This window comes from Argopecten irradians, chromosome 4 (assembly GCF_041381155.1).
Source record: "Argopecten irradians isolate NY chromosome 4, Ai_NY, whole genome shotgun sequence".
Classification (NCBI taxonomy): domain Eukaryota; kingdom Metazoa; phylum Mollusca; class Bivalvia; order Pectinida; family Pectinidae; genus Argopecten; species Argopecten irradians.
This window is the reverse complement of record NC_091137.1, coordinates 17,221,515-17,236,427: the sequence shown is the minus strand read 5'-3', so window position 1 is coordinate 17,236,427 and position 14,913 is coordinate 17,221,515. Positions and strand designations below refer to the sequence as shown.

At 32.7% G+C, this 14,913-nt stretch overlaps 1 protein-coding gene across 1 annotated transcript; it reads left to right on the top strand.

Moving 5' to 3' along the window:
• The first annotated feature begins 1,740 nt into the window (after window positions 1-1,740).
• Window positions 1,741-10,081, top strand: LOC138320800 (uncharacterized). The gene is made up of 10 exons (XM_069264017.1): window positions 1,741-2,032; window positions 2,154-2,275; window positions 2,518-2,659; window positions 3,525-3,641; window positions 4,993-5,169; window positions 6,939-7,097; window positions 7,677-7,765; window positions 8,203-8,272; window positions 8,570-8,645; window positions 9,116-10,081. Exons 1-10 carry the CDS (start codon window positions 1,792-1,794, stop codon window positions 9,546-9,548), a joined length of 1,626 nt encoding a protein of 541 aa, XP_069120118.1. The 5' UTR covers window positions 1,741-1,791; the 3' UTR covers window positions 9,549-10,081.
• The last annotated feature ends 4,832 nt before the right edge of the window (window positions 10,082-14,913 follow it).

Below are 14,913 nucleotides of genomic sequence, written 5' to 3'. Positions count from 1 at the left end.
GTTTTGTCTATGAAAATGTTAACATTAAGAATCATATACATGTATATTTTTAATTCCATTGCTGGATGATGATCATGGTCAAATATGTAGGTCTTCATAACAGATTCAATGAATACCTGGTAGTTCAAAGTGGATAGTGGTGTGTGTATATCAGCTGTTTAGATATGATGAACAATGGATAGTGAATGTAAACACTCATATTATTAATCAGTGTGTTATATATGTCATCGTATGTGCAGGTAAATGTTGCAGAGCATTATTTATAAATGTTAGTTTTCAATAATCTATGTATTTTATATCTTTTGAGCCTGAATAGTATTACGATTATTGTCAATGAAGGACATGCATACCCCCCTGAACTACATGGTTTTATTATCTGTCTAAGGTCAGAGTATGTTCGTAAATTCATACTACATCAATGACTCTCATTGTTAAGGTTTTGGTTTCTACAGCATAGCAGTTTCCACCAGTCTTGTGTTAAATTACATTTAGTTCCTTTGTGGCTGCTTGTGTGATATTGTCACTTGACCAACATTTGACTTAGTTTTGTGATATTGTCATTTAACCTGATTTGACCCAGTTTTGTTATATTGTCATTTAACCTAATCTGACCTAGTTTTGTGATATTGTCATTTAACCTGACATTTGACCCGTTTTGTTATATTGTCATTTAACCTGATCTGACCTAGTTTTGTGATATTGTCATTTAACCTGATCTGACCTAGTTTTGTTATATTGTCATTTAACCTGATCTGACCTAGTTTTGTGATATTGTCATTTAACCTGATCTGACCTAGTTTTGTGATATTGTCATTTAACCTGATTTGACCCAGTTTTGTGATATTGCCATTTAAACTGATCTGACCTAGTTTTGTGATATTGTCACTTAACTCTGATCTGACCAAGTTTTGTGATATTGCCACTTGAACTGATCTGACCTAGTTTTGTGATATTGTCATTTGAACTGCTCTGACCTAGATTGTGATATTGTCATTTGACCTCATCTGACCTAGTTTTGTATGGTCCTATCGTTGATTAACACAGAAAATGCTCTGTGCGTATCTGTGCTAATTTCAATTTTGTAAATATTGGACCTAATTTTGTGATATTGCTATTCGACCTAATTTGACCTAAGTTTTATAAAAAAATTGTCATTTCACGCTGTTCAAATATTGCAATTTCACCCGAATCTGGCCTTGTTTTGTGATATTACAATTTGTTCCTTTTCTGACCTAGTTTTGTGAAATTGCCATGTTTTTTTTTAATTATTTGACCCTGATTTGACTTAGTTTTGTAGTATTGTCAGTTGACTTTATTTGACATTGTTTTGTGATATTATCATATGATTCTGATCAGACTTAGTTTTGTAATATTAACATTCGACCCTAATCTTACCTAGTTTTGTGATATTATCATTTGACCTTGATCTAATCTAGTTTGTGATATTGCCATTTGACCTTGATTTGACCTAATTTTTATAATGAAATTTGACCTTGATCTGACCTAGTTTTGTGATATTACCATTTCACCCAACTATAATCTAGTTTTATATGGCCATATCGTTAATTAAAACAGAAACTCATTATACTCCAGACTACACTGGCTGATTCTGGCTAATTCGAATTTTGTAAATATTTGTTACTTATCTAATAATTGTTCCCTTAGAATACGATTTTACTTTCATATTTCATTATTCGTGTTATTTTTTTCTTATGTTTTTATTATTGTTTTCTACTAGTTTCGTAGTAGCCATTATTAGAAAAAGAAGTGGCGTTGTAATATGTGAATTTTATGTTTTCAACCTCTTTGATCGATGATTTATTTCCAGTATCGACTGCCAGCTCCACCTTTCATTATATAGAACATCCTTCATCTTTACGAGATGCGTATTCTTATTGTCAGAGGAATAATGGCACTTTAGCGGCATACAACGACGATCTCAACACCGCATTTCAAAAATGGAACTATCCTTTGAATATAACTGTTTGGACAGGTTCATTTCAGTTTCTCTCGCCATGGATAAATCTAGTCGGTAAGCCGATTGTTTCTTTTATTTGTATTTAATAATGTCTGTATGTATCTGGAAATTAAAACACCACGTTATATATATATGAGTACTTGTCACTTTCTAATGTACATTCAATATGTCCCAGGTTGTTACAGTTATATGCCACAACCAAACCCCAACAGATCACTGATGTTTCTAGTCAACACATCAGCGGCTGCCTGTGCAATCCATTGTTCTGCATACAGCAATAAGTTCTTCGCTTTACAGGTAAGTTATTTTCAAGAATGAAAAGATAAAAAGAAATAATAAAATGAAACAAAATTCATTGGACTGACTGACTGACTGAATGAATGAATGAATGAATGAATGAATGAATGAATGAATGAATGAATGAATGCTATCAAACGGAAGAAGAACGAATAAATAAATTGTTATTTTCAGTATTGTTATTGCGTGACATAAATACCAACATGCATTTTTATTATATATATATTTGATGTTTTGTTCAGGGTAAACGTTGTGCATGTATTGGACCAAGAGATAAGTTGACCAGATCTGCAAATGTAGGATGTAGTTTACAATGTGATGGATCCTCACTGTCTGAGCCATGTGGAAGTACATCACTGAACTACTGGAGTCTATATACCAGAGGTAAACAAGTTTGTCCGACAAAAACTGTCGTTAGTTTCAAACTCGTAACCCAAAGGTACAGTTATACTATACGGATGATTTGAGAAAACAGTGTATAATTAGGAAGCAAGACATTTTCGTTACCATTTTGGTATGAACAAATAAGGAAATGACGTCACAAAGTTTGAGCGGTGCACAAAATAATGATATTTTGATAATGGAACATTGGGAAATTTTGCAAATATTATGAGTTGAAAGTGTAAACAATTCGGTGTGAATGTATCAATAAATGAGTTCTTAAAACATTCGAGGAAAAAAAATAAAAAAAGAATACATCGAGAAAAATCAAGAGTGACGAATAAGTATGCAGCACAACTGTATATAGCTAGTGTTCCTAAGATTTAATATTTTTGCATGTTTCTTTCATATCCATTCCTGTGCTTTACAAGTAAATAATTAATCTTTCTTTGTTTTCATACCAAATCTGGCTTTTTGATTGGCCAATATTTTTATTACATACCACTATGAAAAAAATCCAAGAATGGCGCGAAACACCGACGTTATCGTGACGTCACAATAGAGACATCGACGTTGCGTATTGATTCGGAAAAAAAGAGTCCCTTGAAAAACCACAATAATGTTACATTTAAACATACTTCATTTTATAAAATAGAGTATAAAAATGATTATAAGTATTGATGTCACTATTTTTTAATTTTATCGGGTTATGAAAAAAAATTGTTTGCAAACTTCGGATTCACACAGTTTGCAAACAATTTTTTTCATACCCCGATAAAATTAAAAAAAAAAGTGACATCAATGCTTAAATATACATTGATAATGTAATATTTTGATAATGATTTTTTCTATACATCAAATTTTGCAGTGATGTTTAGTCAGGACACGACAGACATCTCTCAACACTGTATAACAGGCTCGTGTAGAAGCGGAAATAGATTAGCTCTTTATGGATCTAACTGCTCTTTGTCTGCCCGTGGTCTATGTAAGTACTAACTTTGTATTGATCGGACTGCACGTCGTAAGTCCGTGGTCTATGTAAGTACTATCTTTGTATTAAGTACTAACTTTGTATTGATCGGACTGCTCGTCGCCAGTCCGTGGTCTATGTAAGTACTATCTTTGTATTGATCGGACTGCTCGTCGCCAGTCCGTGGTCTATGTAAGTACTAACTTTGTATTGATCGGACTGCTCGTCGCCAGTCCGTGGTCTATGTAAGTACTAACTTTGTATTGATCGGACTGCTCGTCGCCAGTCCGTGGTCTATGTAAGTACTAACTTTGTATTGATCGGACTGCTCGTCGCCAGCCCGTGGTCTATGTAAGTGCTAACTTTGTATTAATCGGACTGCTCGTCGCCAGTCCGTGGTCTATGTAAGTACTAACTTTGTATTGATCGGACTGCTCGTCGCCAGTCCGTGGTCTATGTAAGTACTAACTTTGTATTGATCGGACTGCTCGTCGCCAGTCCGTGGTCTATGTAAGTACTAACTTTGTATTGATCGGACTGCTCGTCGCCAGTCCGTGGTCTATGTAAGTACTAACTTTGTATTGATCGGACTGCTCGTCGCCAGTCCGTGGTCTATGTAAGTACTAACTTTGTATTGATCGGACTGCTCGTCGTCAGTCCGTGGTCTATGTAAGTACTAACTTTGTTTTATCGGACTGCTCGTCGCCAGTCCGTGGTCGTGTAAAGTACTATCTTTGTATTTGATCGGACTGCTCGTCGCCAGTGCGTGGTCTTTGTAAGTACTAACTTTGTTATTCGATCGTCGCCAGTCGTGGTCTTTGTAGTACTTGTATATCTGTTGTTTATCGGACTGCTCTGTCAGTCCGTGGTCTATGTAAGTACTAACTTTGTATTAATCGGACTGCTCGTCGCCAGTCCGTGGTCGATGTAAGTACTATCTTTGTATTGATCGGACTGCTCGTCGCCAGTCCGTGGTGTATGTAAGTACTATCTTTTTATGGATCGAACTGCTCTTTGTCAGTCCGTTGTGTATGTAAGTGCTAACTCTGTATGAATCGGACTGCTCTTCGTTTGTCCGTGTTGTATTTATAAGAATTTTGTTTAGGAATATCCATTTGTTTATATTTAGTTTTTCTATTACTGTTAACTTAGAGATTAGCGCGAGTGGTAAATTTACTCTCATTAGTGAAGAACGCTCAATCGCGAAAGTTTGATTGTAAATAAACATTCCTATTTAGTTTGTTCCCCCGCACGCAAAACAATCTATATCTACAGTATCATTGCCTCTCTTGGATTAAGTGGTCGGAAGCATTTACAAATCTTGATAATACAGATGAGGTTTTTTTACATTTGAGTTTTATATCAGGTAGTAATGGCGAGGAACTGAGTAATCCGTCCGACTGGAGATCGGCACTACAGGCTTGTATATCAAGGCATAGAGCTTACTTAGTGTCCAACAATACGCAAATGTGTCACTCATGGCATAGCAATCAGGGACAGAGATTCTGGACAGGACAGTTCCGGGGAGTGGCACAACATACAGGTCATTGTTATTATGACATTATAGTTCAAGTTATCTGGAATAAATCATCACGGTAGAAAATAAACGGATCTATGTAAAGTAGATAGTTCAAAGACAACTCACAGGGCAATAACAAAAAAGAAAAATTCCAATTAAAGATATTTAATAAATAATATATTTCCCTATTGATTACCATAACAGATACATATATGATAAGAAACATATTGAATATTGGAAAAACATATTATGACGTCGAAATACTTACAACTCAATTGATAGACAGATCGATTGGGCCTTTTTCATTACCTGTTGTTTAAAATGATAAATGATATATTTAAGTATTAATTTGAATAGATTTTTTATATTATGGAGATATAACACAAAAATCTGAGTGTGCTCTAAATAAACCACGAAGCGGTTTATGATGAGCGTACACTCAGAATTTTGTGTTATATCTCCATAACAAAAATATATTCAAATTAATCCTTGTAATTCAATTTACTAAAGATAATTTCTTCAATATTCAAAATTCATTTTGGGACTCTTTTGTCTTTGAAATCATTACGCCGTCATCTCAGCAAATCAGAAGCAACGTTACAAACGGCGACGCCATTTTTTCCTTTATGGGCTGATAAAGTACATTTTAAAGCCAATGAAAATGCTCGTAACAAGCAAAATTGAATGATTGTAATATAAACAATATCTATAAAGAATAAGTAAGTATCAATCAACCAAAGCCTAGGCAGTAATGTGATATATTCATTGTGATGGTCAAAGACATTTAGTCGATAAGACGATATCGTGTTTTCTTTTGGCCACTAATGTTGTAACCCATTTTTGCAGTCTGCTACCTAATCAAAAGGTTGAGAGTCGTATATAGTTCTATTTTTGGTTCAGCTTACCTATGCTTTTAAAACACTTTTATATGACGATCTTATTCACAATTTTACTTACCTGTAAAATACTAGCAAATTCAGTATCATGTGAGAATACATTGGTTTACAAATTGAATTTAACTGAATAGCATCATGTGCCATACTTGATTTATAAATATTCATATTATTTATTAATTTGAATAGATTTTTTATATTATGGAGATATAACACAAAAATCTGAGTGTACTCTAAATAAACCACGAAGCGGTTTATGATGAGCGTACACTCAGAATTTTGTGTTATATCTCCATAACAAAAATATATTCAAATTAATCCTTGTAATTCAATTTACTAAAGATAATTTCTTCAATATTCAAAATTCATTTTGGGACTCTTTTGTCTTTGAAATCATTACGCCGTCATCTCAGCCAATCAGAAGCAACGTTACAAACGGCGACGCCATTTTTTCCTTTATGGGCTGATAAAGTACATTTTAAAGCCAATGAAAATGCTCGTAACAAGCAAAATTGAATGATTGTAATATAAACAATATCTATAAAGAATAAGTAAGTATCAATCAACCAAAGCCTAGGCAGTAATGTGATATATTCATTGTGATGGTCAAAGACATTTAGTCGATAAGACGATATCGTGTTTTCTTTTGGCCACTAATGTTGTAACCCATTTTTGCAGTCTGCTACCTAATCAAAAGGTTGAGAGTCGTATATAGTTCTGTTTTTGGTTCAGCTTACCTATGCTTTTAAAACACTTTTATATGACGATCTTATTCACAATTTTACTTACCTGTAAAATACTAGCAAATTCAGTATCATGTGAGAATACATTGGTTTACAAATTGAATTTAACTGAATAGCATCATGTGCCATACTTGATTTATAAATATTCATATTCCAGACAATATCTATTTTCCTGGCCCCCTAATGCCGAGTTTACGGATTGCTGGGTGTTCCTTGATTCACATTAACACAGCTATTGACAATACAACATCACTGTTGCATCACATAGTCGGGTGTGAGACAGAGCGAAGGCCCTACATATGTAAACTTTCAAGTGGTAAGTATACGTCTATATATAGTAAGGGATTATAGATAGAATAACTAGTCATTGTTAAGTATATCTAAAATGCAGCGTAAAGAAAATAATGGCTTTCGAAGTGTTTAGGTTATGTTTATAGTCAAAATGAAAATAGTAGTTAACAGGTCGATTACATAAATAAGATCACGAAATTCTTAAATTCTTAAAAAATCACTCAAAATCCTGATTTACATGTGAACTGCAACTCATCATGATGATTGACAAGGCTTTGATTAGGTTAAGCGTTACACGAAAATATGTTTGGTTGTGATGTTTTAATGACTAATTCTGGATTATATTGGACAGTTGTTATGAATTATCATTCTATTACTTATTAATGAAGTACGAGAACATAAACATATACATATATCAATAACGCCGTAAAATATCAAAATTATAGATTTGTGCAATGGTTTCCCTGACTGAGAACAATATTATAATCTATATTAATTAGATAGCCACTGTTTAAAAAATGAGTTGTACCTAGGCCGACACATATAAATATGAAACATTGTTGTTCTAAATAATTCCTTGTGCCTTCATATTTTATACACACAGGAACAGTCACACAACAACCAGACATAACTACAGGAGCCTCAATTCCAAATAAAATACTTACTCCCACAAAATATACTACAGCCAATTCTGTGAGTACCGACGAACGCACGTTTTCAACGTAATATAATACGCTGTTCCTGAATGATTCGGTCAGTTTGAAGTTATGATTTTTCATCTAAAGTTCAATACGTTCTTTAAATTAAGATTCCTTTCATCAGTGTCAGAATCCATTTAAAATCTGTCAAACAAATGATTAACAGTGATAAATGTGTTTTATTAAGATAAAATGCTTCATCTATTACTGTTAATATATTTTAATAACCTCATTTATATCACTGATGGAAAACCATAATTCATATTAAATATTTGTAATTATATGTTTTATAAAGATAAAATGCTTTATACATTACTGTTAGATACAAATTTTAATAACCATATTTATATCATTGATGGAAAACTATAATTCAAATTACATCTTTGTAATACCCATATTTAATGTATCATATTTTATTTTGTTTACCAAAAGACCGTGGATAACAACACAACTTTGCCTTCATTTTCATCTGAAGCATTAAAAGATTCTTCAATAAGTTCAGGTAAGGTTAATCCTGATATATGCCTTTGTCTACATTTAGTATTTAGCATTTATATCATTCATAATACGCTCGATTGGTTTTCATTTTACATGCAAAATGTTAATGAATTATTGGTAACCACGGTCATTTTACATACTTACCGGGTCTTCAAAATTTATGGTTTATGATTCGTCGATTTTACCATCGGTGTTTTGTATTCGCGAGATTCACAAATTCGAATTAAAGGCACGTGTTACAGACTGGTTATATATACTCATCTTTTAATTCAGTTTTGATATGTTTAATTTGATATTTTAGGTGCTGTTGCTGCAATTGTGCTTTGTTTTGTTCTCACTGTCAGTGCGCTGGCCGGGGCACTTGTCTTCCATAGAAAGTAATTATCTCATTAACCTTAAAGATTCTCCATCGCCGACAAAGCATAAATGATACCCATCATTTGAACAATAATTGGTGTTTAACCGTTAATGTAGTTCGTCAGCAATTAGAACCTCATAACCGTGACAATATTTGCCCCCATAACGATGAGTTTATATTGATTGGGGTATCTAGTATCAATTAGATTAATAATGAAAGGGCAAGTAGATATGACGTTTAAAAAAATTATATGTAATAAATGTAACATTTTATCAAAACGTCGTTTGATTATACAAAATGCCACAATTCGTAGGTGTTCACGGAATGCATTTACTGCCACCAAATGTTAACCTGCGTTAAATTTTGATTAATTCACTAAGTTGGATTTCGCTTGCTTTAAAAGATGTTGTTGGTTTTACTTATCATTTCTATAAAGAATTCCAATAAGGAAAAATATGTAGTAAACAACATGTTTTTAATTCCTTTCAGGAAAATGTTGTGCTTTAAAGATTCTGGTATTAGTCAACAAACTGTCTTCAATCAATCCTATGATTCATCATATCGCAATAAGCCACATCACCAAGGCGATCATGACCACAATTATGAAGATTTTGAACAGACGTCCAACCAAACTGATGACGTACAAAGAGAGACAAACACTTCTGATGACGTAGAAAGGGAGACAGCCACCGATGATATATACGCACATCCAACATTTGACTATAAGGTGACTGATAGCAATGGTACAGATACTCAAAAGTCGTATCTCGATATGGGGACTTCGCTTCCAAAGGCGAAACGGACAGACGCGTTGGAAGATGAAGAATATGTATATATGGGGGACGATGGTTCTGACCAAGACGAGGACAATGACAATCAGGACATGTACACCTATATAACGCCTAGACACTCGTTGTCCTGAACCATATATGAAGTAAAGGCTTAAAGGCCCACTACCTTTCCGGAGCAAAATTTAAAGGTTTCTTAAAAACATTAATAACAAAAGAAAATATATATTGATGGCTTAAGATTAGGTTACAGCACCAACCATATGCAAGATTTCCTGTCTAACGTACGATAACAGTGGAGATTCATTTCGCTGTTTTGCCGTCTAGCGCAGTGATAGTCAACTACCGCGCGGCAACATAAAACGACCCGCGTTATGAAAATTAACATTTTAATTATTCTAATTAAACAGTTCTGAAGGTGATGATAAGTGTGTTAGTAAACGTATAGTTAATAAATCCCGCGACTCTACAAAATTATTGATCTCGTTTTACATTCCTATTTCAAAAATTAAAAGCCGTTTCGGAAAGGTAGTGGCCCTTTAATCTTCAAAGAATAACAGAAAATGACCGTTGTTATGTCACATATATAGAGAGAATATGCGGCTAGTACCCCGGTGAAACGTTTTGATGCGCAAAAAAAGATTCATTCATTAAACCGAACAGTTCATGTAATTTTGTGTGTAATATCACTGAAACAATCTAGAAATACTCAACAAAACATTAATTACCCATTTAAGAACTACTTTACAATGCAATAATGCATACCTTTGACGTGAGCTAAGAAAAAGACAACACCATCATACGAGTTTTTCGATATGGTAAAAATGGGAATGTGACGTCACTTTTAGGTCACCGAAAGTTGAAGTTCGGGGTCAAGTTAAGGAAAGTAATGATCCTCCATTCGAATATACGTGTATAGGATGCTTACATAATAATTTTACAATCCAGCTGCCATATTTGTGCACACTTTCAATATTCAACAATGAATTACAATTTAAAAATTCAGATGTTGGTCACTACTCAATATTATTAAGTATTTGAAGGGACAAACATTGAAAAAGCGTCGAAATAATCAATAACAAAAGTCTACATTAGCATAACTCTATCAACATTTACATCAAAGTTGTTGAATACCTAGATATGTTCAGAACTATTCAGGATTTATCAGAATATTTTGGTGATAAAGGTAAGCTGTATTGGCCATTAGACTTATGTTATTCGTTGTTACATATGTATATTGTGAGCACGAATTGGTACACATATGCTATAATAAATTTTAGATTGGTCAATTAGTACATTTAAAATAATCATACAATGTTGATAATGATATTTTGCATGGTACGCTAATATATTGTAGGTAAGAGTCCAATGGCTTTTGAGTAATTCGATAAGTCTTATGATCGTTAATTAATTTAGTTGACTTTTTCGTTGTAAAGCGTTACCTTGAGGAAAAGAGATTGCATTCCACCATTAAATCGTCATATGGTTTTGATGAGTTGATGATTATCATAATACATACAATGTTCCAAGCAAAAAGACTAAGCATCGTCTTATGTGTACAAAGTGAATCAGATTACAGTAAACATAAATAGTCATTGCATTACCCATTGCCTAATCCAGATTACAGTAAACATAAATATTCATTGCATTATCCATTGCCTAATCCAGATTATTGCATTACCCATTGCCTAATCAGATTACAGTAAACATAAATAGTCATTGCATTACCCATTGCCTAATCCAGATTACAGTAAACATAAATAGTCATTGCATTACCCATTGCCTAATCCAGATTACAGTAAACATAAATAGTCATTGCATTACCCATTGCCTAATCCAGATTACAGTAAACATAAATAGTCATTGCATTACCCATTGCCTAATCAATTTACAGTAAACATAAATAGTCATTGCATTACCCATTGCCTAATCCAGATTACAGTAAACATAAATAGTCATTGCATTACCCATTGCCTAATCCAGATTACAGTAAACATAAATAGTCATTGCATTACCATTGCCTAATCCAGATTACAGTAAACATAAATAGTCATTGCATTACCCATTGCCTAATCCAGATTACAGTAAACATAAATAGTCATTGCATTACCCATTGCCTAATCAATTTACAGTAAACATAAATAGTCATTGCATTACCCATTGCCTAATCAATTTACAGTAAACATAAATAGTCATTGCATTACCCATTGCCTAATCCAGATTACAGTAAACATAAATAGTCATTGCATTACCCATTGCCTAATCAATTTACAGTAAACATAAATAGTCATTGCATTACCCATTGCCTAATCAAGATTACAGTAAACATAAATAGTCATTGCATTACCCATTGCCTAATCAATTTACAGTAAACATAAATACTCATTGCATTACCCATTGCCTAATCAATTTACAGTAAACATAAATAGTCATTGCATTACCCATTGCCTAATCAATTTACAGTAAACATAAATAGTCATTGCATTACCCATTGCCTCATCAATTTTCTTTCAAAGTGAAGTTAATTATTACATTTTAAAAGAAACGTGATATTTCTCTGTGATCCAGATAGATATATCTGGTAAATGTACTGGAATGACGTTGTAGAAATGGTGAACGATCAAGGAAGATTTTCTAAATCACGTGGTTAGAAAATTTCTTTAAAGGCTAACGTTTTCTGTCTGTCCAATAAAATGAAACATCCCCATCATTTCGATTAAAATTTTCATAAACAGACATAAGGGAGCTGTCGGTTGAATAGACAAGTTTTTATCTTCTCTCATATTCTTCTGAAACTGTTCTCCGGAGATTACACTGATCATCGAAATCAATCAAACATAAATTAATAGCAATAAAAACAGAAGGAAGGAGATAAGAAGTCTTCTACATTGTAAACAACAAGTGCAATTACTCACATTAAGTTGAATTAAGTACATTTTTATGATGTATTGATTTCATATATATCTCTCATATAGATACTTTTATGTTCTGTTTGATAGAGTTTTACCTATTTTAATTCTTATCGTAGCTTTCTAATACGAGTCCTGGTCAATAACCCCACAATTGTATGAAATTTCCGTGGTGTGTTTTATTTTCAAACGGATCGATATCAACGTAATTACTGATAAGAATAGACCTAAAGTGAGATTCGACCCCAATATTATTAGTATTTGTAGACGTAATTGAAATTAAGTTATATCAAAGAATATTTTATTATTTTATAATGATTTCTTAATAACTTTGGTACAGCAGTTGATGAAAGTCGAAATTTGTTAACATGTCTTCATTTTATGGCCGCCATAGAAGCTACGATTATTGCCGAACGGAAATCGGAAAATTCATGACCCGTTCGCGGAAGAATTCGGACAATTTTGATTTTTTATCAAGAGTTTCAAAATACGTCTAAATTATGAAAAAATAAGATAGATACGGATTTTGGGACTTTAATATTTGATAATTATATAAGATTAATATATAACTTCATATTATAAAAAAAACCTGTAATACATAAAACTGATAAAGGACGAAGATGAGAATATTGAGTGCATATTAAAGTTGTTCCATTTAATGGTTTTTGAATATAGGAATGAATGAGTATCACGATAATACAAATAAATGCACTTTTTTGGTGATTAATTTTTTTTCGACGAAACCACTCCAGAGTTTATTCAGATTGCATTTTTGCACGATTTGTTGCTTATACATCGATAAATCAAACGATTGTCCTGCACAATAATTAATTAATTCTACTTTGCTGTTTTTAATGAAACAAAAGTCAAATTGCAAGTTGCCTCGCCCGATACAAGTTTATTTTAGACCCAATATTTTTCCGTATTAGATCACTAACAAACTGTGTAAACTAATAGATTCCCAATGGTTTTGGGTCTTCTTAGAAACTAATGATATCGATATTTAACCTGCATTGTGAGTTTAAAACAAACATATATAATCTGAAACTAATAAATGCTTTGGTATGTGATAACAAAATATGTTGTGGTCGTAATACGTCGTCGTATATATGTACATGTAAGTCAAAAGATCCTTTAACGGGTTTTTCGCCAGTGTTAAATCGTCATACAAAAGAGTGACGAAAACAAAAATTGGCGATACAAGTCCTCTACGAGTTTCGAAGCAAATTTCCAAGAAAAAGAGTAGGTATGTTTGGGATATGATATAACATCCAAGTCTCCTCCTAAATGGCAAAAATATGAAGTGTCTATTTTTTTTTTAAATATTTATATATATATATATATATAATTTGATTGTTCCCCATATCATTTTTTAATACATAGACACGTATATTGACATAGACTCACTCAATAATATCACATCGACAAAGACAAATATCAACAAATATCACCAAAGATAATGATGGCTAAAATTAAAAATCTAATTTTCGAGTATAAATGGCAATATTTGCGAGTGGCGAAAATAACCCGGTAAAGTTTTTGATATTCAAAAGAATCGTATAACAGTACACCGTGGTTGTCTGAATGGCTGTAAAAATGGGCGTCGCTCTCTGTCTCTCTCTTCTCTGCAACAAAAATCTTTTCAGGCCTATGATTGGTCAAATATTTTCTCGTTTACTGTCTTCAGTTTTACTATGATATGGTCCAGGGGTGAATATAACGTCAATTATAGTAACCCCTAGAGTATCGAGGATGCACGAATACGAACCATGACTAAAACTTCATATGGAATATATATTGTTATGTTATTTACATGCAAAAACGATTTTTACATGCAAAAACGATTCCTAGAGCGCATTGTATAAGTTTGCCGCTCTGCATAATTCATATATATCTGTGATGTTTTAGATCTTTTATATGACAGAAATTCCATTATGAGTAAAATAACAAATCGAATGCCAGTTTTCAATTTATTATTATATTTCCTGTTTTTATCAATATAAATTCTAATTAATATCCTACATTTGTGTATGTATGTCTTTATAATTGCACCCAATGTATTTTCATTCTTTTTTTATAAATCTGAATTTTAATTACTATTCTACATGTACATTTGTATAGATGTCTTAGTTATTGCACCCGATGTATATAAAATATGACAACCATTGCTTAAGTGTAGATAGGGTTGGTTGATGAATTATTTTTATTTCCATTGGAATTAAGTAACCTTAACATATAATACCAAAATTCTAATATTTAACACCTACAAATTTCCTTGATGTAGTTATTCAAAGCTAGACCAAAATTCTAATATTTAACACCTACAAATTTCCTTGATGTAGTTATTCAAAGCTAGGAAGATTATTGCGATGTCGAGAACTGCCTTTCGTCCGCCCTTCAATGTACATATAGCCGAAGCATTTTCATATGATCTCTCCTCTTCATGGACCTCGAAACAATGGCTTTCTATTGTCACATACCCGTCAGTGCCGCATACTACATTTTTGTAATCAAACACAAAATGTCGTTATGGGAAACATAATTGTTTATTGAGTTTTAACGGCAGTATCATATTTTATAACTAACTCCT

Excerpts from the sequence above, each read along its gene's own strand:
- LOC138320800 (XM_069264017.1), top strand. The coding sequence starts at position 1,792 with ATGTTTTCAACCTCTTTGATCGATGATTTATTTCCAGTATCGACTGCC. Across the intron at positions 7,098-7,676 it reads CATATGTAAACTTTCAAGTG|GAACAGTCACACAACAACCA; the intron begins GTAAGTATACGT and ends TTATACACACAG. Across the intron at positions 7,766-8,202 it reads AATATACTACAGCCAATTCT|ACCGTGGATAACAACACAAC; the intron begins GTGAGTACCGAC and ends GTTTACCAAAAG.